General features: G+C 49.8%; 1 protein-coding gene across 1 annotated transcript in view; it reads left to right on the forward strand.

The window, feature by feature from the left end:
* SLCO2A1 (solute carrier organic anion transporter family member 2A1) overlaps positions 1–22,834 on the forward strand; it is a 94,107-nt gene that overhangs the window by 51,707 nt on the left and 19,566 nt on the right. Inside the window, exons 3-6 of the mRNA XM_018051074.1 lie at positions 696–858; positions 18,387–18,614; positions 19,631–19,729; positions 21,564–21,700. Coding sequence (XP_017906563.1) covers positions 696–858; positions 18,387–18,614; positions 19,631–19,729; positions 21,564–21,700 — 627 coding nt within the window. The remainder of the gene's footprint in view (positions 1–695; positions 859–18,386; positions 18,615–19,630; positions 19,730–21,563; positions 21,701–22,834) is intronic.

Genomic DNA, 22,834 nt, shown 5'->3' on the forward strand with positions numbered 1-22,834 from the left:
GTCGGACACGACTGAGTGACTGAACTGAACTGAGTGAATCCTCATCCCTCATTCACAGAAGTGGAAACCAACCCAGGGAGAGCCAGGGCTGATTAGGAGCAGAGCTTCTGAGGCAGGAACCCACTTCTGCAAGGGGCAGTAGACCAGCGCACTTAAGACAGGGCACTTTAAACTCAGGTTGTCCTGGTTTGAGCCACCTCCTGACCTCATGGGCACAGCAAGTTACTCAATATACTGAGTCCCAATTGTTCCACCTGCAGAATGTCTTGCTGCGTGCTGAAACGAGGTAGTGCATGTTGCTTGGTGGTTATTCTGACTATGAAATCAGAGTCTATAGGGACTTTAGTTAGAGAAAATGCACGTTTCTAGGAGCCAGCCAGAATAGGAGGCTTTCTTGAATTTGGCCCCAAAAGGTTTGGCCCTAAGATGGTTGAACTTCCCATAGTCTCTAGATACTTCCTTTGGTCTGGCCTAGAAGGCTGAGGCTGGGAAGGGTTTCTGACAACAGGGGAAAGCTGAAACTGCATGCTTGGCCCCCTGTAAGAATCTCTGGGCAGAGCTGGCACCACAGCTCTGCTTGACCCCTTAGGTCACAGCAGGCAGCGTCTTGCCTCTCTTTTTTGATGGTCAGGTCCACTATGGCTGGGTGAGGACATAGCCTGTGGTCTCACTTGGCTCCTCTGCTCTCTCTGCAGATTAGCAACGCCATCCTCATCATCTTCGTCAGCTACTTTGGCAGCCGGGTGCACCGTCCAAGGCTGATTGGCATTGGGGGTCTTCTGCTAGCTTTGGGGGCCTTTGTCCTCACCCTCCCACACTTCCTCTCAGAGCCTTACCAATACACCAAGACCATCATGGGTAAGTGGCCTCCCATTACTGCTTCAAGGGAATGAGGGTCAACATAATTCTGTATGTTTTGACTGTCAGATACACTCTGGGGAGAAAAGCCAAGGAAACTTTCTGGTGGGATAGGACGGCAGAGTTCAAGTATCCAGAAGCCCCCCTGCCAACTTTGTGAGACACCCCCTCAATCCTCCTGTGCTTCTGGTGCACATTTAAGCATTTTTTGCTACATTCCAGTCAGGAAAAACTTCTACCATGTGTTTTTAAAAGTTTCATAGTTTCACATTTACATTTTGAGTTAGTTTTTTGTAAGATTCTTTTTCGTCTTTTCGCATATGGATGTTAAGTCCTTTAAGCATCGTTTGTCAAAAAGACTCTTTATTCCGTTATTTTTTTGCATCATTATAAAAAATCAGTTGGAATTTTTTTTTTAATAAAATAAGTGACACATTTTAAATTTATTTTTCGCTGCGCCGGGTCTTCCTTGTTGCATGGGCTTTCTCTAGTTGCAGTGAGCGGCGGGGGCACTCTCGAGTTGCAGTGTGCAGGCTTCTCATTGCGGTAGCTTTTCTTGTTGCAGAGCATGGGCTTTGGGGTGTGCAGGCTTCAGCAGCTGTGGCATGGAGGCTCAGCAGCCGTGGCTTCCAAGCTCTAGAGGGCAGGTGTAATAGTTGTGGCGCGTCAGCTTAGTTGTTCCATGGCATGTGGGATCTTCCCGGACTAGGGTTCAGACTCGTCTCCTGCGCTGGCAGGCAGATTCTTTACCACTGAGCCACCAGGGAAGCCCTCAGTTGGACATATTTGTAAGGGTCTATTTCCAGACTCTGTCTCTTCCACTAGTCTGTGTGTCTGTTCTTTTGTCACTGCCACGCTCTTGATTACTGTAGTTTTACAAAGAAGTCTGAAAGTTGGGTAGTGTGATTCCCCCAACACTATTCTTCTTTTTCAGAATTGCTCCATCTGTTCTTATTCATTTGTCATTCCATGTAAATTTTATATGTGGCTTGCCTATATGTTTAAAAAAAAAAACCTTCTGGAAGCTTGATTAGACTTGTATTAAATTCGTAGGTCACTTTGGGGATAGTTGACATTGAGTCTGCCAGTCTATGAATGCAGTATGCATCGCTGTTCAATTCAGTTCAGTTCCGTTGCTCAGTCATGTCCAACTCTTTGCGACCCCATGAATTGCAGCACGCCAAGCCTCCCTGTCCATCACCAACTCCCGGAGTTCACCCAAACTCACGTCCATTGAGTCCGTGATGCCATCCAGCCATCTCATCCTCTGTTGTCCCCTTTTCCTCCTGCCTCCAATCCCTCCCAGCATCAGGGTCTTTTCCAATGCGTCAACTCTTCGCATGAGGTGGCCAAAGTATTGGAGTTTCAGCTTTAGCATCAGTCCTTCCAAAGAACACCCAGGACTGATCTCCTTTAGAATGGACAGGTTGGATCTCCTTGCAGTACAAGGGACTCTCAAAAGTCTTCTCCAACACCACAGTTCAAAAGCATCAATTCTTCGGCACTCAGCTTTCTTCACATCCATACATGACTACTAGAAAAACCATAGCCTTGACTAGACAGACCTTTGTTGGCAAAGTAATGTCTCTGCTTTTGAATATGCTATCTAGGTTGGTCATAACTTTCTTTCCAAGGAGTAAGTGTCTTTTAATTTCCTGGCTGCAATCACCATCTGCAGTGATTTTGGAGCCCCCCAAAATAAAGTCTGACACTGTTTCCACTGTTTCCCCATCTTATTTGCCATGAAGTGATGGGACCTGATGCCATGATCTTCGTTTTCTGAATGTTGAGCTTTAAGCCAACTTTTTCACTCTCCCCTTTCACTTATCAAGAGGCTTTTTAGTTCCTCTTCACTTTCTGCCATAAGGGTGGTGTCATCTGCATATCTGAGGTTATTGATATTTCTCCTGGCAATCTTGATTCCAGCTTGTGCTTCCTCCAGCCCAGCGTTTCTCATGATGTACTCTGCATAGAAGTTAAATAAGCAGGATGACAATATACAGCCTTGACGTACTCCTTTTCCTATTTGGAACTAATCTGTTGTTCCATGTCCAGTTCTCACTGTTGCTTCCTGACCTGCATATAGGTTTCTCAAGAGGCAGGTCAGGTGGTCTAATATTCCCATCTCTTTCAGAATTTTCCACAGTTTATTGTGATCCACACAGTCAAAGCCTTTGGCATAGTCAATAAAGCAGAAATAGATGTTTTTCTGGAACTCTTGCTTTTTCCATGATCCAGCGGATGTTGACAATTTGATCCCTGGTTCCTCTGCCTTTTCCAAAACCAGCTTGAACATCTGGAAGTTCATGGTTCATGTATTGCTTAAGCCTGGCTTGGAGAATTTTGAGTATTACTTTACTAGCGTGTGAGATGAGTGCAGTTGGGCAGTAGTTTGAGCATTCTTTGGCATTGCCTTTCTTTGGTATTGGAATGAAAATTAACCTTTTCCAGTCCTGTGGCCACTGCTGAGTTTTCCAAATTTGCTGGCATATTGAGTGCATCACTGTTACCCTTACATTTAAACAATGAACCATGATTTAGCAAACTCTACAGCTGATGAATGAGCTTTCCAGGTGGCTCAGTGGTAAAGAATCTGCCTGCCAAGGCAGGAGACATGAGTTTGATTCCTGGGTCAAGAAGATCCCCTGGAGAAGGAAATGGCAACCCACTCCAGTGTTCTTGCCTGGAAAATCCCACGGACAGAGGAACCTGATGGGCTACAGTCCATGGGGTCGCAAAGAGTCGGACATGACTTAGCAACTGAACAACAACAAAAACAGCTGATGAATATCTCTATTCTCCAACAGAACAAAATAAGGGTCCTGTAATGTCTGGATGCCCACCATCCTCTGCCATCTTCCATGTTATTGTTGACTAAGATTTTAGTTTTCCTGTCTTTAACTCCCTCCCAGTGGCCATTATTACTATAGTTGTTGTTTATGAATAATTCAGTACTTACTTCTATTTACCCACAAGCTTTCTGGTTTATTTGCTCACCATTCCTTCTCGCACTTCACCCACCCTTATGGATTTAACTTCGTTTTTCCTGAAGTACATTCTCTAGTATAACTTTCAAATAGTTTTCCAAATTACCTGCCCTGTTTTCATGGTTTCTTGATAATCCCTTATGATTTATATTTTCATTTTAGTTTCATCAGTTATTTTAAGTGTATTTATTTCTATAATCCCTTTCTGATTGTTTTATTAGCACAGATTTTTAGAATGCTAATCCTCCCACATTCTGTGTCTGCTTGTTCTTGTTCATGGTGGAGTGTTTCCTTTCTGTTATATAATGTTTCATGGCGGGGTCATTGATAGTGGGAATTCTTCCCCCTGTGGACATTTTTTTTTGGTCTAGGTAGGAAATTGCCCCCAAGAATGGCTTTATATTTGCATTTACTTGGTATCCTGGGAATGCCACTGCTTTGGAGCTAACTGTGTGATAATGTACTGGCTTGGGATAAATTTGCACTTGTTTTAAGGGATGTGGTACATGGCAATGGTTTTGTGAGGAGCAGCCAGTGAGAGGCCCAGTCCCTAAGTGCTCATCCTTGGTCCACTGTATTGGAATTGAGCATGTCTGAGGATAGATGGGCCACCGAGGGGTGCGTTGAAGGGATAACTGATTGCTGTTCGCTTAAATACCAGGCTTATTGTTAGTCATATGTGCAGATCGGGTCCAAGAGATGAATCACTCTGCATGCCAGGAGGGAATCCCTTGTAGATTGTGAGACCTTCAGTAGGGAGGTCGACTGTGAGACCTGCAGTGGGGAGGTAGGCTGTGAGACCTACAGTGGGGAGGCAGAGAGCTGGAATGGAAAAAACGTAAAACAGGAGCAGCCACGTCTAATGATGAAATGTTAGTTGAGTTCTGGCCGTGGGGCTCTTTTCCCCACCTCCAGGGTAGTCACCAGTGAACTAATTGTTTCTTATACATTCATTGTGGCCTTTGATCTGTTTGGACTGTTTAAGCCTGAGTCTTGCTTCAAGTAGGCCCAAGAGGAAATCAGACCCAAGCCTAGGGGTCTAAGCTCTTTCCCCCTCCTTGATCTAGACAAAGGATCTGAGGCCAGCTCTGAAGGAGAATCAGGATTTGCTGGCCACTTCGGAAAGCCTTGTGCCATGCCCGCTCCAACGCAAGGTCCCAGCCCTTTCCCATCAGCAAGAAGAGTGGGGTAATGAAATCAGCAGGGGAGCCCCAGGCGCTGGGGCCTGGCTACGGGGACGGCATCCTGCCAGGCGGCACACGGTGGCCTGCCTAGCCTAGGGCGGGCTCCCCTGGCCTCCCCTAGCCTGGGCCACATACCAAGGGCATTGGCTCTGCACAGAACAGCCACCAGCAAGGGTGGGTGGAGACGGGCGGGGCTCTGAAAGCAGCCCCTCTGCCCCTTGTTAGGGATGGTCAGGTGGCTCGGGTCCTTTCCACCACCATCCTCCCTGCTCCTAGGCAAACACTCCAGCTTTTAGCTCACCTCCAGGGAGAGAGGAAAGAACAAGACTTGCCTCTCAGCCCCCAGAAAGGAACTGCTGGCCAAGAGAGTGAGGGCCTTGTGTTTTTGTTTGTGTCGATTCTATTTGCAACAATAGGACACAGTCCCCCTCGTGCTGGCTGGGATCAGAGCAGCAGCTGGAAGTGCTCAGGGCTGGGCTACCTTCAGGGCGTCTTCATGTTGCCAGAGGCTCGGGCTAAGGAGGACTCTGGCCCAGGAGCCACACTGTGGGACCTAGCTGAGGCTGTGGGTGCCAGTGCAGCGAGGGCATGTACTCTGCTAATATGTGCAAACAAAAATATTTATAAAGTCTCACTTCATGGGAAAAATTTGAAGTATGATTCTTCAAATGTATTCCTATGGGAACTTCAGTTTTGAACTATGCGAGTCATCAACAACAAATGAATTTCATTAAATGCACCACCCTGAAGGGTGACATGCATCTGGACAATCCTGTGTCCGAAGCTGGGCTTTGAGACCCCTTAACAGCATGGCCGTGGGCCACTTCCTTCACAGCTGAGTCTCAGTACCTCCCTGTGTAAAATGGAGCCTCCCTCGCCCGGCTGCAAGGACTGAAGGATGTGTGCTCTAAGTTTAGCCCAGTGGCTGGTACGTGCAACAACCATTCAGTGGTGGCGTTTATAACCAGTGGTGGTGGGGACAACACATGTATTATGCTGGGTAAACTAGGGTTCCAAATGAGGAAGCGCCTGCTTTCTATGGAGTGTCTGACAGCTCCTAGCCAACAGGCTGGGCGTCCTTGGGATATCTGACTGCAGCTTCTCCCTGTCCTCACCATGCCATCTGTCCTCTGCTCTAGCTGGAGCACGGCCCCGCCTGGGCATAGTCCTTGCCACACCTTCACATGTGAGGCGTAAGATTTCTCTTTACTGAAGCTTAGGCTGCTGTTCTGATTCATTCCTAGACCCTTAAGTTGGAGGTACCTGGTAATGGGGAGAGAGAACAGAGACTTTCAAATCCCAGCTAAGCCATGTGGGTGCTAAGTCTCCTCAAGCGAGCTGCTGTTCACCTTTCTGAGCCTCAGTTTCTTAATCTGTAAAGTGGGAACAATAATTTCTCCTCTTTTCAGCATGTTCTAAGGGCAAAAGTAAAATTAAATTGTGTAGGTAAAGTGCTTGGCCCACAGTAGCTGTTCAGCACATTTCTCTTTGCCTGCCCTTGATGTGGTATTTGAAATCTCTTACTCATCAGCAGTGACCCCTGGACCTGTTATCATGTGTTGCCTGCTGATTCTTTCCCTTTGGAGCAGAGCTGCTCCAGAAATGGACATGGGAAATGAAAAGTGTTTTAGGAAAAACAAATTAGAGATGGAGCCATTGTGGGAATCACAGAGACCTTTAACAACTAATTGCTAATTCTAAAAAGGCCATGCAGACGTTTTTGAGTGTTTAGATTTTCTAAATGTCAGTGGGGTCCGGAAATATGCCTGGCGCCTTTAGAGAAAAGACTAGCCAACGAGCCAAAGCCTCTAAGACCACTTCTGGAATGCGTGGAGAAGTTGGGATAGGTGGGAGACAGGCCAACAGGAGACCATTTCCCCCGGGAGACAGAAGAAGGGTCTTCGGAAACCAGTGTCTGGGAGGAGTAGGTGGAACCTGGGAGAGGTCCTGAGCCAAGGCCAGAGGGAAGTCAGCTCCTCGCAGACAATGGATGCACACGGGAGGGGCTTTCCTGTGGGAACAGTGGGGTCGGGGGAGTCCACGGTATTTTTGGAGCGGTCAAGAAAAGAAAGGGAAGAGTTGCTTTCTAGTCCTCTATTTGTGAATTTGCCAGCCCTTCACCCACGCTTGTTCATCAAAAGTGGCAGGAGGGTGGTGGGAAGGCCTGGGGACGGGAGCCTCAGGCCCCTGAGTGACTGAGCCCCTTCTTCACTGGAGGATGCTCAGCCCCAGAGCAGATCCCGTGGCACTGAACCCCAGAGCCATGCAGGGTCCTTACACCGAGGAAACTGCTTAGGGACCTGAGCTCAGGGCTGCTGCAGGGGCAGCGTCTGCCACGGGGTGAGAGGGACACAGTGGGTTAGGAATCTGTGTTGGGGGTGTATGGGAGTATGTGTGAGGGAGGCCGTTCTCTGTGGTGGTGAGATGGCTGTACGTGGAGGAGGTGGGTGCATGAGGGAAGAAGTGCATGTGTGTATGGGGGGCTGTGTGGGTGTGTACCAGAGGTGTGGAGAGGGTGGGGTTCTTGTGAGTGTGGAGGTGCAGACAGGGATGGACGTGAGGGAGCAGCCCGGCAGGAGTTGGGGTCCTACACTTACAGAAATGTCAGTGTGTGTGATGCAGGGGTGAGTGGTGTATGGTCGCACAGCCTGGCCCGTTGGACCTATTTACCCTGAAAAGGAAGAGAAAACAACGAGGGGAAAGGGGGGAAGTCACAAAACACATGAGTGTTATTAAGTCAACTGAGAGGAAAATATTCCTGAACAGATGAGCACAACGAAGCTAATGAGACTTGATGTGGAACACATTTTCAATACACAGTATAGGAAGGACGAGAAATGTGTGTGGAGACACGACAGAAAACACCAGGCTGCTGTGTTGCCTGTCAGGGGATGGCCAGGAAAAGAGCTGGGGCCACAGAGAATGGGCCTCTCCGAGACATAGCCCCGGCAGCTGGCCTGAGAGTGCTCGCCTCTGCTGTGTGGCAGAGTCATAACCCTTGTTCTCTGGGTCTCCAGTGCAGGCCCCAGTAGAGACCTGAGTGTCACTCTGCCTCCCCTGGAGGTTTGTTCATCACTTTCCTTGCTTAGGAATGAGGCTGGGGGTGTAGGCCTGCTCGGGTCTGGAGGGGAGGGGAGGGACGCCTATGAACCAGGCTGCACCCTGCATCCTGGCTCCTCTGGGAAGAGGGCCTCTTGGGGACCCGCTGTGGACTGTCTTGGGCCCACCCAAGGCAGGGAGGTGGGTTTCCTGAGGACAGTCCACACTCAGACTGGAAAGGAAGACTGGTTACTCTTCCAGAGGCTGTGGTCACCCCAGGAAAACTGTCAGGGGGATGGCCCCACAGAAGCAGGGTGCCAGCCTCTGTCCTGCAAAGCACTATGGTTTGAAGAAACCATCGAGGCCGCCTCCGAGGACCCCCAGGGGAAACAGGGAGGAGCTCCTGCTCTTTCTCTAAGGGAACAAAAGGACTGCAGGACCCAGAGCTTGGATTGGCCTCTGGCAGGGGATGTAAGTGAGGCTCAGAGATCCAAAGGGGAAGCAGCCAAGGGCAGTCAGGTATTTGGAGGCAGGGAGCTCATGGAGGTGCAGCCCCCTGGGGGGTCCATGCCTCTGTGGAAGAGGCTAGAGAGCTGGCTGGCTCTTTCAGCCCTGTGAGGATGCAACAGGAAGTCAGCAGTCCAGCTCCCATCAGAACCCCAGCATGCTGGCACCCTGATTTTGGGCTTGCTGCATCCAGAACTGTGAGAAACCATTCTGCTGTTTGTAAGCTGCCCATGTGACCCTTTGGTATAGCAGCCCCCATGGACTAACTTAGATTCAGTCCTTTTGGTTGGAGCCCCTCCTCATAACCTTGGTCTTAATTTGGAATGTTCAACCTTTGGACTGTCTAATTAAACAATGATACCAGCCTCAGGCCATTCACATCGTTCACAAATATGTCAGCTGTTCTCAGCCGTACCCAGGGCTGAGTTGCACGGTGGACCCAAGAGCCACCGTCTTCCAGGTCACCCTGGCCCGTCGACGCCTGCGCGGAGCACGCTTGGAGATGTTCTCCCCAGAGGATGCTCAGCCACGCGTCTGCATCTGGTCTGGATATCAGTCAGGATATCATGACTGGCTTTGTCAAAAGGCTTCCTCCAGTCAAATAACACTGTTACGGCTTCCTGCCGGTCTGGGAGCCCCATTAACAAAGGAAATGAGGTTGGTTTGGCATGACTGGCTCTTGATGAACTCATGTTGGCTCAGCTAATCCCATTTTTTCCCCCTTCAAATTGCTCCTCATCAGCCTGTTAATAAATCTGTGAACAATAATTCAGCTTCACTCCCAATTGGGAGTGTGCAAATGAAGCGTGCATTCTCTTTGAATACTAAAATTAAATGGCTCTGAGCCGCCCTCCTGTTCTTTCAGGTGTGTCTTTTTTCCTTCCTATCCACTAAGAAACAGTTTTGGTGACAAGATGAGCCAGGCAGTTCCTCTTTCCTTGGTCTGGTGGCAGTTCCTCAGGAGCAGGTGGGGGTGCAGGGGCAGGGGTGGCAGGCTGGAGGCACGCCCTTTGTCTGCAGCATTACCCTGTACATAGTGGACTGGCCCTCTCACACCGACCTCGCTGGTCACATGACCTTCTCAGTACAAGCAGGCATTCCCCCACGGCCCCTTTAGTACTGGAAAGCTATGTGGGAAAGGGTGTCCCGCCTCCGTCTCAGCCTTGGAAACCCAGTCTTGAGAAGAGAGCAAAGGAACCCTCTTCTTCCACTCCCCTAAGCTCACTCTTTTCCTGCATGGATGTGAATCCTTACAAGCAACCCACTTGCCCTCAACTCCTTTATGATAGCCATTCATTTTTAGTAACCAGCACTGATCTTACTTGTTTCTAGTTTCTGGACCCAGTTCCCAAGTCTTAAAACCCCAGGCAACAATGCCTGTCTCAAGAGTCCTGACATCTCTCTCATCTGTCTGAATTTCTCAAAGTTTCTGGCTTGAAACTTTGAATGAAAATTGATGTTATTGTGTAATCACCATATCCCAGGTTTTGTTACTGTTGTTAGTTTTAATCTGAATAAGACTATTACAGAGTTGATGTTAGTATCTATATCTGTTTCAGAGATGAAGAGACTAAGGTTCTGAGAATTCCCATTTGAACCTGGTCTGTCTGAGTTCAAAATGTGATTCCTTGCAGGCATGAGACTCTGGCTGTCAACCCCAACTCTGTTTGTTTCTGCTGGTGCAGAAGAACACATTCCCTTAGATTCCCAAAATGAAAGGCAGAAGGCAGGTGCCCATAGGAACTGTTGTCTAAAGGGGAGGCTTAGTCTAGTTGGAAAAGAACACATGTTGTCACAGGGGCATGATGGATTGACAAGGAACCCAACCACTTCTGCTCTGCAAATAGGTCACTTTATAAATGACTTGGAGATCTCCATCATGAGTTTGGGACAGCCTGTTCCAGGCCTCCTGGTGGGTGTTGCCAGAGTTTCAAGAACTGTTGAGTAGCTGAATTTAGGAGGATGAGGAAATAGGTCCTTCAGAGTGGAACATTCTGAATGAGGTTCCAGGAGCTTGCTGATAGCCCAGCAAGGCTTGGCACATTGGGTGTACTTCCAGGAAACTCTCCGGAAGCACCACTGCCTTTCTCTGTTGTACTCTTATGGGCTGCTTCTGAGGTCTTGCTAACGTCCTCCTCCTTTGGCCCTACTCACCCACCAGCAGTGCCCCCTTCTGAATGGGGAGGTAATGGGTAGCTCTCAAGGTGCTGCCCTCCTGTTTCCTGGCAAGAATTCTCTCTTTTCTCTACTAGAATGACAAGAAAGATTAGTCAAAGAAAAGCCCACTGCTGCCACGGCCTTCCTGTGTTGCTCAAACCTTCTAGCATCCTCTCATAGCCCCAGTACTGGATTTTTGTGCAGAGATCCTTATTTAGACCCTTGATAGCCTACTGCCTCAGCCTGGCCACACTTGGACTGTGTGTCCTTGACCAGTGAAGAGGCCAGACCTTGGTCTGCCCAGATCTACCCATCTCTGTGGGTCCTGCTCCAGGAAGGTAGCCCTTCCTGTTACTACGTCCCTTCTTTCCAAACTGGAGGAGCCGTTCAGAAATTAGAGCTGAAATTCTATGTATGTAAATTGTGGGATGAGTCAGAGGGTTGACTGGCACGCAGCTGGGCTGGTACGGGGATGGCTGAAGGCGGGGAGAGGTCCCGGCCTGTTTCTAGTTAGCGTCTCGCAGCCCTGTGATAACTGGCACAGCTAGATCTCTGATATTTTGTGGGAAGAAGAATGTGCTCTGATAAGCTTGAGCCTTCCAGAAGTGGGCCTCAGGGAAGATGGGAAATAGACTGACAGTCAGCTAATGAACACACCTCCCTCCTTCCCTTTCCCAGGCCCCTCAAGGCAGAGTCAGGCAGCCCCTGAGACTGTGGCTGGAATTGGTGGGCTTTTCTCTGACCTTATCACAGGATCTGATGGTGGGCAGGTCTGAGGAGGAGGAGGGCAATGAGGTTCTGTAAGTCAGTGGAGAGGACTGGGTGCCTGGCCTTTGCTGGAATGCCCGAGAAACAGAGAGAGGCTGCTCTTTCTTCTTCACATGGGCTGAGCTCCTGAATTTGCTCCAGGGAGGAGGAGGGGATGGGCTGCAGAAAGTTGAGACCCCCATTTCTGCCAAAGGAAGGTACAAGGTCTTTTCACTCCATCACTGTCTTGTTTTTAAGAGAAGAGCCTAATGTTTTAACTTCTAGAAGACTGTCCTCACCAGAGTGAGCTGGCCATGGCTGCCCACTGCAGGGAGGCCCAGACATGGGTTCTTGAAGGCCCACATTCTGTCTTTGATGCAAACACCTTCTCCACAATAAGTCAGGAAGCAGTGGTCTCACCCACTACCACACCCTACTCTACCTGAGTCCAGGACACCCTTCCCTCAGGACAGACAACTGCCACTTCCCTTCCTGAGGGTGGTGCTTCCAGGTGGAGGAACTTCTTGTTCCCTTTCACCTGTGTCAGAGCCTGGTCAGGGTGGGGTGGCCCCATTTAGGACTGGCATAAGGAAAAAAAAGTTTGTTGGGAGACCTTGAATCAATTTGGAGTGCAGAATAGTCCAAGAGGAACTCAGTAGAGTTGGATTTCACTGGGGCCAACTGATTATTTTTGAAAATGAGCGTGTTTAATAAAGGCAGTTTCTGACAGATAATCTAACATTCTAAAAATTAATGTAAAACAGTTAAAAGATCCCCAGAGAATTTTGCCTCCTGGACACTTCGTTAGGTGAAATTTCATGAGGATTTTTGTGGCCTTGGTGCACCATGCAACATGCTATGTAAAGGCTTAATAAGCCAGTCAACATTTTTTTGAGCTTTGATCACTGTTAAATGGCTCACAGAAAAATAATTCTGCCAGCAACAATGTTCTAATGAATGTGACTTTAGTCAAATAATAAGAATCAGCAAAATTAAGAACAAGAACTCTCAAAAGAAGCACTTTTTCTCTGGCCCTTTGTTTCTCAGGCTCCTGCTCCCATACAGCCAGCCTGGCCTTGTGTATCTGCTGCACACCCGCCCTGGGCTGAGCAATCCTGTGCTCACAGCTGTGGATTGGACCAGCAACCCCTGCCTGCCTCTCACGTAGCACACAGCCTCACCTGTTTTACCATTCAAGTAGCTCTTGGCTGGGTCGATTCCTCTATTTACATATGAGTCTTGAACATTGGTTAATCTCCCCTTCATGATCAAGACCCTCTGGGTTCTCATTAGGATGTAATCCAGGCCCCTTCATGGGACACAGCAGCCCTCCAGGGCTGGCCAGGCCTCACCGTAGTGGTGTTTGCACACTGACCCCACTAAACCTCTGCGCTCTTCCCTTCTGTCTGTTCCTATTGAGTCTTCTCAGTGCAGAGCCCATGGCCTCCAGGAATCCTTCCCAAATCCTCTCCCCAGAAAGCCTGGGTTTGGCGCCTCCCCCACATGCTCGCTGGTACACTTTCCTTTCTAACTCAGTGCGTGTGAGTGTGCACGCAAGTTGCCTCAGTTGTGTCCAACTCTTTGTGACCCCATGGTCTGTAGCCCGCCAGGCTCCTCTGTCCCTGGGATTCTTCAGGCAAGAATACTGGAGTGGGTTGCTGTGCCCTCCTCCAGGGAATATTCCCGACCCAGGGATCCTACCCACATCTCTTACGTCTCCTGCATTGGCAGGTGGGTTCTTTACTGCTAGTGCTACCTGGCAGCCCAACTCAGTGGATACCAGGCTGTATTTTTTTATTGTGGTTAACTATACATAACATTGGAGAAGGCAATGGCACCCCACTCCAGTACTCTTGCCTGGAAAATCCCATGGACGGAGGAGCCTGGTGCCCTGCAGTCCATGGGTTTGCTAGGAGTCAGACACGACTGAGCGACTTCACTTTTATGCATTGGAGAAGGAAATGGCAACCCACTCCAGTGCTCTTGCCTGGAGAATCCCAAGGACGGAGGAGCCTGGTGGGCTGCCATCTATGGGGTCGCACAGTGTCGGACACGGCTGACGCGACTTAGCAGCAGCAGCAGCATACATAACATAAAATTTGCCATTTTAATGTGTCCAGTTCGGGGCATTAAACACTTTCATGCTGTTGTACAACCATTCTTACCATCCAACTCCAGAACGTTTGCATCTTTCCCAATGGAAACCGTGCTCCTTAAACACGAACTCCCTCTTCCTCCTCCTCCCAGCCCCTGTCTGGCAGCCACCATTCTGCTTTCTGTCTCTATGAATTTATCTGTTCTAGGGCCCTCATGTAAAAGGAATCATACAATATTTGTAGTTTTGTGTCAGGCTTCTTCAAGGGTCATTCATTTTGTAATGGAGCGTGTGTATAAGGCTCAGTATTATTCCATTGTATGTGTGTGTTACATTATGTTTATCCATTCATCCGTTGATGGACATTTGCGTTGTTTCCCCCTTTTGGCTATTGTGGATAATCTTGCTATGAACACTGATGTACAAATATCTGTTCAAGTCCCAGCTTTGATTTCTTTTGGGCAAATACCCGCAGTGGTATTTGGGTGAAATACTATTTACCCAGAGTGTAAATGCTGGATAATATGGTAGTTCAATTTTTAACTTTTTGAAAAACTATACTATTGGCCACAGTGACTGCAATATTTTGCATTCTCACCAGCAATGCCCAGCATTTGTTTTCTGTTTTTTCGAAGGGCGGCAAGTGGTATTTCAATGGGATTTTTATTTGACCAATATTTTGATGATATTGTGGTTGCTTCTTTGATGATGAGTGTCCCACAGCAGTCAGAGGCTTCGGAATGGCAGCTCCTGGGCTTGTCTCAGTCACCCCAGCAGAGGGCCTGCCCCCAGTCACTCTTGACCAGGAAACTGAACAGCCAAGCCTGAGGCAGGCATCGTCCACTGAGGCTGACAGGCCTGGGCGTGGTCCCTCAGTGGCTGCACTGGGGGCAGGGGCCATGCTTCCCTAGGTGGTCATTTGCCACCTAGCGCAAAAGGGAGGCCTGGTCCTGCCACCCCATAGCTGATGAGACAACACCGAGAGGGAGCTTTTGTCACACCTAGACAGGGACAGGCAGCTTAGCCAAGCATATTTGCAAGTGACAACAGCGCATGGTTTTAGGGAACTCCAAACTTTGCTCATTTCCTCATACAAAATCTATTTGAAATTTGTTTGAATCTTCTGAGAACAAATGCCCATTTGAGAACTTGGCGGCAGCTTTTTTAATTTATCAGTCCTTTAGACGTGCGTCAGCTCAAAATTGGCAGAGGGCGGTGAGCAGGGCGTGTGTGCTGGCTGAGTGGCCACGGAGCTGCACCTGGCCAGCTGGGTTAGCAGGCGGCCCAGGTCAGGCGGCCTGCTCTGGCCTCATTCCTGAACCTGTCCAAATGGTCTTGAGAAGGGTAGTGAGGTCTTTTTTTGAAGACTAGCACAGCCCACCGTGTGTAAATGCTCATCAGCTGGGTGTCCCAGTGGCTGCCACACTGAGGGCCCAGAGTGAGCTGTGAGCTCACCAGCAACCACCCACCCTCTGCAGTGTGTGGCCCCTTCCCTGGAATCCTCTGAGGTCTTTCAAAGTCAAGGTCACAGGTGTAGGGAGTCAGATTCAGGACTAGGACCTAGGTCCCAGGCCCCCAATCCTGCCATTCCAACATCTATGGGTCTTGCCTGCCCATGGCCAGCTGGGTCTCCTCCTGGGGGTGGGCATGAGTCTGCCAGCACTGCACCTCTGGTTCTGAGTGCTGGACATGGGGCAGTGTTGGTGACAGGGTTCCTGAGTGCAGTGAAGGGCTTTCCTCCTTCTCAGCAGGAGCATTTCACAGTTTTGTGCTTCCAGACTAAAGTGAGAGTCAGGCCTTGTAGCACCGCTGGGTCATACCAGCCTTCCTACAAGGGGGCCGCCACAGCTGTCAGCCACGCTGACTGACCAGCGGGTCTGACTTTTCATGTCTGCTCCCTTCTGGAACTATTGCCTTCTAGCCCTTTAGTGACCCACAGGAGCTGTCCCTATCTAGTCACATTATGGTCTCTGCCTAAAGGGAAATTGAAGCTTAGAGAGGGTCAGAAACTTGCTTAAGATCACACAGCTACCTAGGGCTAAAATCAATTTTTCTTTCTTTAAAAAAAATGCCTTTATTGAGATGTGATTGACATGTAAAATGCTGTACATATTAATATATAAAACTTAATGAGTTTAAGTATACACCCATGAAATTGTCATCACCGTCAAAGCATGTCCATCATGTCCCCAAGTTTCCTTTAATAATAATAATTGTTATTGTGTGTGTGTGTTAAGAACACTTAAGATCTACCCTGTAAGGAAATGTTGAGTCTGCAACGTGGTATTGTTATCTATAGGCACTATGCCATCTAGCAGATCTCTAGAACTTCTCTGACAGAACTGAAACTTCTTCTTCTTCACCATCGCCTCCCCTTTCCCCTTCCCCTGGTCCCTGGCAACCACGATTCTCCTCTCTGCTTCTATGTATTTGACTAGTTTTGATTCCATGTATAGTGAGATCATACAGTATTTGTCTTTCTGTGTTTGGCTAATTTCACCAAAACCAATTTCTTCACTCCTTATACTCTGCTTGTTTTGTCTCTTTGTCTCGGATTTCAGCAGAACTCCCAGCAGCCAGCCCTTCCCAGGATACCTCTCTCTGGGAGGAGGTTCCCAGCCACCTACAGAGATCAGAGGACTCATGTGTTTGAATGTAACTAGGGAGGAGCAGAGGAATCACCCCAGACCTGCCTCCCCCATCCCTGCAAAACCTGTGTTGGATTTTTTCAGAGCTGCCATTTCAGACTTGATTTCATTAAGGACTTTGAATCAGGCACACATGGGTTCAGATGCCAGCTCTGCCCCAAAGCAGCCACTTGGATGGGCCAGTAACCTCTAAGCAGGACACGAAGTACGTCACAGCCTTGGCAGTCTCTGCTTGTTCAGTAAATGAAAGTTTAAAAACTCTGGTGCTGGAATTTGGGTCTCTACAGTAGAGCATGTAAGTCAGAGAAAAGCCCAGCGCTCCACCAAGGAGAGGCCTCGGGGAAGATGGGTGTCAGAGAAACTTGGCCCTGGTGTGACGCGTACCTCTGCAGGCCCAGGGCAACAGCTCTGGAACCAAGAAATAAGAAGTGGGAACAATTGTTAAATTTTAGCTATATATTTTTTATGAAAAACATTTTTAATTGAAAAGTTTTTACTGTGGCTTTATTCCAAAAGCATCATGTGTTCCTTATAGAAAAATTAGAAAGTACACCGAGGCAAACACACACACATGCAAAGATACCACAATCTCGTCACCCTGGGACAGCCATGGTCTTCCAGTTTTTTCTGTGCATATTCAATCAGATCACATACGTTTTATAAATTAGGGATCATATTCTTCTCCCAACTACTAGGTATTTCTTGAATCTACAAGATGTTATAGCTTCCTTCCCATGTTAGCAAAACTACATCGCTCTAAGAGTCTATCTCCCACTTACCCTCGTGGTTGGACCACTCTACCCGAACCCCATACCCTGTACTGAAAGGCGGGATAATGGGTGGATGGAGGGACACTAACCAAAGGGGCTGGGTGCTGGCCTGGGTGCACAGAGCTTCCTTGCACGCAGCTACTGTCAGGCCTGGATGACCTTGACCAGACGACTTCTTGGCCCCCTTCGCTTTTACTGAGCAGGCCTCGCTGATTGATGAGGGGACCCCCAAGCCAGCAGTTTTCACACATGTTCAACACAAACCCCAGTGAAGAGGAAGGGAGATGGGGAGGCCTGGCTGGATGAAGCATGTGTGTCTGGTGAAGAGGAGGGGAGATGAGATGAGGAGGGCAGACCCCTCCCCAGTCCCACAGCCCAGAGCAGCCCTGAGCTCAACAGCACCAGGCAGAGTCGAGGAGGATGGACAGATCTTGTCCACAACCCTCAAGTTTCCTCTCCACGGGACTCTGAGGTCCACCCAGCTCAGACCTCTGTCCTCTCTGAAAGGACCAGAAATGAGAGTGAAACTGAACCCCATGGAGCAGGATCAGGGATGTTAGTGGTTTCCATTGGCCTCTTCAAGGCTGGGAAAGAAGGCATCTCATGGAAAGGAGCCCTCAAGGCCTTGGAGAGCTGGCAGTGCTGTCTGTTTAGTGTGGGCCAAATTGGAAACAGCAGCATGGGAATGGCAGGCCAGCCTGGCCAGGTCCCCAAAGCCATGGGCACTGGTGCCCGCAGGCCACACTGGGGCCTCTGGGGCCCTCACAGTAGGTGCAGCCTCACCCCCTATCTGGAACAGGAGGTTTGAACCAGTGGGTGTCAAAGTCCCTTTAGCATCCCAAATTCTTGATCCTTGGCCAGACTGGATAGCACGTTCAAGGCCTTTGGCAATAGGGCTCCCTACTGTGACCCAATGTGTGGCTTATCCAAGAGGGAGAATTCTGGGAGTCATGACCCCTGGGAGCCTTCCAGGCTGGAGGTGACACTGTCTTCTGGGGGGATAGAATGACCTCTGTCCTGCTAAAGAGAAAACACACCTTGGGGGCCTGAGCCTGAGGCTGCCCACAGGGGCACCGAAGGCCCACAAGCCTGGATGTTGATCTTGGCTCCCCATTTCCCTGCTGGATGGCCTTGCCTCCAGGGCAGAAGCTTCGTGTTACTAACACCACCCCCCTGCCAGTACCCAGAGAGGGGAAAGAATGGTCCCCCAGAAGAGGAAGATCCCTCTCCCACCCAATGAGGGCTAGGTCCCCTTAAAGCAGGGAGCCCGCCTCTCCCCTCCTCTCACTGTTGCTTCTAGAGCCACTCCAAGAAGGCCTGGGAGAAAGGCCGGGTTTAGAGGCTGCAGCAGGACACCAGGGTGGCGGTGACGGGTGTGTGCTCTCTCGTTGCAGGGAACAGCAGCCACGTCCAGACCGAGCTCTGTCAGAAAGCCTGGCAGGGCCTGCCCCCCAGCAAGTGCCACGGCAGCCCCCAGGACTCTCGGAAGGAGACCAGCAGCATGTGGGGCCTGATGGTGATCGCCCAGCTACTGGCAGGCATCGGCACGGTGCCCATCCAGCCATTTGGGATCTCCTACGTGGATGACTTCTCAGAACCCAACAACTCACCCCTGTACATCTGTGAGTCAGGCTTGAAGAGGGCTTGGGGTGGGGGCGGGTCCTCACGTGGCACAGCCAAGGCATACAGAGGTCTGGGGACCTGACGCACCTTGTTTGAGTCCCAGCCCAGGCCCCAGCTTTTCACCAACAGGACGGGGCCCACGGTCTCTGTGCACTGGGGCCGTGGGAGTCCCCGAGAGGATCTGCATGACCCCTTGATCCCAGGCCAGGAACAGGGCAGCTCCTTGACCAGCAGTACGTGGTCAAGTATCTGGTCAAGGTACTGGTCAAGAGCAGTACCGCTGCTTTCCAGACCAGGCACTGGCCAGCACACGTGTCTTCTGAGCCATCCACAGGACAAGTTGGCCTCATAGAAAAACATGCAAAATAGATAAAGTGAAAGTGACATCGCTCAGTTGTGTCTGACTCTGCGACCCCGTGGGCTGTAGCCCACCAGGCTCCTCCATCCATGGGATTTTCCAGGCAAGAGTACTAGAGCGGGCTGCCATTTCCTTCTCCAGGGGATCTTCCCGACCCAGGGATCGAACCCGGGTCTCCTACATTGCAGACAGATGCTTTACCTTCTGAGCCACCAGGGAAGCCCAAAATAGATAGCCGATGACCAACTTCTTCCCTTAGAACAAGCCACACTAAGCATCCTCAGAGCCAAGACCAGACAGGCCGCATCCAGAGGCTCTGTGGCCCACAAGCTCCCACCACGGCTGACCCATCATACCTGCAAGGAGCCTTGCCCCCAGCCCACGCCTGGGTCTTCATCTGTAAATGCCCAGGAGGCTGCTTCTATCCCAGCAAGCAGATCGCTCTGGAATCTAGCCAGAGGAGAAGCAGCTTGGGTTCTGCACATTCCAGGGTCTCGAGTGGCTCTGGCATTGTCTGTGGGAAATGCTATAGGTGTGGACTTGTCAGGCAGGGGACAGACTAGGGAATGTCCCGGGAACCCCTCAGTGAGGGAAAGAGCCAGTGCCCCGCTCAGTCCTCTCAGCCCCCTCAGCATCCTTTCTCTTTCCCCTCTCCAGCCATCCTGTTTGCCATTGCCGTGTTTGGACCAGCTTTCGGGTACCTGCTGGGCTCGGTCATGCTGCAGATCTTTGTAGACTATGGCAGGGTGGACACAGGTGAGTGTGTGCCAGGACCGCAGCCCCCAGCCAGTCAGGGCAAAGATGAAGCTGAACTTTAAATGCTTATGGCTCCCTCACCTCCCATTCCCTCCCTCCCACCTGCAGTCGTCAGCCGGCCTCAGATGGTGGAGAGCAGATAGCATGTACCTCCTCTCTCCAGGGCCAGGCTGAATGATGGAGCAGGGGTTGCCACTGAAGAAAACACACTTTCTTCCCTAAGAAAACATACTTTCTGCAGTGGGAAACCTTGAGACCTGGGCAGGGCCTCAGCTGTTGCCATCACAGCTGCCTTTTGAGATCGTGGTGTTAAAAATAACTCTATAATTCTTTGATTCTAAGATGGTTTTGATTGTTTAAAATTTTTTGAGACTTCTTTAAGGGAAAGGAAGAAGCAGTATGTGAAATATACACATGGATTATGACTCCCACCCAGAAGAGTGTAACAGTTTAACCATGTGGACACAGATAGCAGGGAACTTGTGTCTAATCCCGGTTCCACCTCTACTAGCTGAATTCTACCATCTCTACTGATCTTGGGCACAAACCTTCATCTTCCTATGCCTCAGTTCCTCATTTGTAAAATGGGGCTAATGATAGTGAAATAAAATTGCTGTGAGCTATTAACAATGTGACATGGATTAAGCCTTTCTATCTCAGGATGAGAAAATACAATCCACAGACAAGAGCTCATATACTGAGTTAACCATTCAGGGAGCCGACCCCAGGATGAATCCTACAAGGGCATATGGCTGTTGTAAGCCTGCCCGACACCCCCCAGCCTCCTGCAAGGCAGAGAGGGCCAGCACAGTAACAGAGGGACAGGCAAAGTGCTTTGGCAGTTCCAAGGCCAGCAAAGTGCTTCTGCGTGAGGTGATGAGGGAGGGCCTCCCAGGGAAGTGATGCATGTCTGCATCCCATGTGAGTGGAAATTCCACAGTTGGTGGTGGCTGGTGGCAGAGGCCTTCCCAGGTGGAGGAAATCGTCTGGACAAAGTCAAGACGGGGAATGCATGGGGAGTGTGTGGGTGGCAGGTAAATCCCCACAGGCCTGATGTGGCTGGAAGGCAGGTCTGCCAGACCCTCAGAAATAACATCCCCACCCCAGTGCCCGGCACTCAGATCAGAGCCTGCCTGTCTCTCAAAGAATGTGGGCAATCATGCTGCCAGACACCACAGACTCCTGACCTTGGGACTGTCAGACCACAATGTCATCTGCTCAGTGTCATCCACCTGTACTTAAATCAAAGGGCAAAGCTGGAGGAGCTGTCTGCTCAGGGGCAAGCCATGCTTGCCCTTCACTGGCACTTCCTGAGCTGGGTCCTAGCTCTTCATTACCCAAAGAGGCTGGCACCTGAGCTCCCAGTCCACCAGGGACAGTGCCCAGCACAGTGTTCTCCCTCTTTTCCCTCCCTGCATGTCCATGTAGCTTCTTTACTTACAAAGAGAAACACAACAGCAGACCCTTGGACGTGGATGGGAGGCTGCACAGGAGAAAGCATCTGCTTACCCAAGACCCTACTCTGTTCATGGTGGGTTTTTGAGTTTCTAAGGATTGCGAGGCTTCCTTTTTTTAGGGGTTAACGAAAGTGGGAGGCAGAGCACTCAGTTATTAAGAGTGCAGGTTTGGAAACCACGAATAGACATGGGTTTGAAACTGGCCAATGAAATGGTGCTTGCAGGGCAAGGTTAACCTCACTGATCCTCCCACAGGCCTCTGTTCTCTGGGAAGAGAGAGAGGATGTTGTCTTGACCAAGGTGCTAGTTCCCTTGATGAGTAAAGTGAGATCATGCATTCGTCCAACAAATACTTGTGTCCTGTGCTTTCTCTTCAGCTTCTGTTAACTTGAGCCCCGGAGACCCGCGATGGATAGGAGCCTGGTGGTTGGGCCTGCTCATTTCCTCGGCCTGCTTGGTTGTCACCTCTTTCCCCTTCTTTTTCTTTCCTCGAGCAATACCCACAGGAATAGAGGTAAGCTTCTGAGAACCCACAGTTCCACCTATTATAAGAGTTTCCTAAAAGGAGGTACTGTATCAGTCATTTAGTCCTGTCTGACTCTTTGCGACCCCATGGACTACAGCCTGCCAGGCTCCTCTGTCCTTGGAATTTTCCAGGCAAGAATACTGGAGTGGTTTGCCATTTCCTTCTCCAGGGGATCTTCCTGACTAAGGGATCGAACCTGGGTCTCCCACATTGCAGGTAGATTCTTTACCATCTGAGCCACCAGGAGATATGGAGGGGTAGATAATAAAGCTGAGAAGTTTCAGCAAGTTAATTCTGGGTGAAATCTAATCAAGTTTCTTGATGCAGGACTTCTCAGAGGCTTTGAAAGGTGAGCGTGCTTGTGAATTTCCGAAAGGTGTGATCTCATCAGTGTTCCCTCACCATGGTAGCATCTCAGGTATTAGGAGGGCTCTAGAGAATATAGTGTGGGGAGAGTTCTGAGTTATCTAAAGTGAGATAAAGAATTAAGAGTCAATAAAAACTGAATATGTGACCTGGAGCAGTTGACTTTTGCATGTAGTAGGGCTGGTCATGTCTAATCCTAAAGGACTGAGTAAAAAAGACATTGCTAGTGCTGAAGAGTGTGCGACTGAGCTGAGAGTGGAGCATATTTTGAGCAGACTGACCTGCATGCATCTTCCAGTCATATCTATTGGGGAAAGAAATCAGGGAAGGATGAGATTGGAAAACAGTGGGGAGAAGTCTGAGTGGGGGCCTTGACGTTAGCCTGAAGCATCTAAAACTTGTTCTGATCTCATGAAGTTCTAAGTGACTGGCGCCCACTTGGGTGACAACTACATGAGGTTGTGGTTGGGGAGTCGGGAAGGAATGAAGGCTGAAGATGTGATGAGGCCAGTGGAGAGATGATACAGCTGAGGACCAGGGCCATGGCTGCCGAGTGCCTGAGACAGGGCAGTTATAGATGTCCTCGGACTTAGCCGTGAGCGGCTAAAGTTTGTGCCAAGGCTTAGAGCCAGAGGCTGAGCTGGACGTTCTGCAATAAGGTGTATGAGACTGGGTGAAATCTAGGCCCAGCCAGTGGGGAGGGCCAGGGATAGACGGCCTCAATTTGTCTTGAAGAAGAATTTCAAAGTGTGGCCG

The sequence above is a fragment of the Capra hircus genome, chromosome 1 (assembly GCF_001704415.2).
Source record: "Capra hircus breed San Clemente chromosome 1, ASM170441v1, whole genome shotgun sequence".
Classification (NCBI taxonomy): Eukaryota; Metazoa; Chordata; class Mammalia; order Artiodactyla; family Bovidae; genus Capra; species Capra hircus.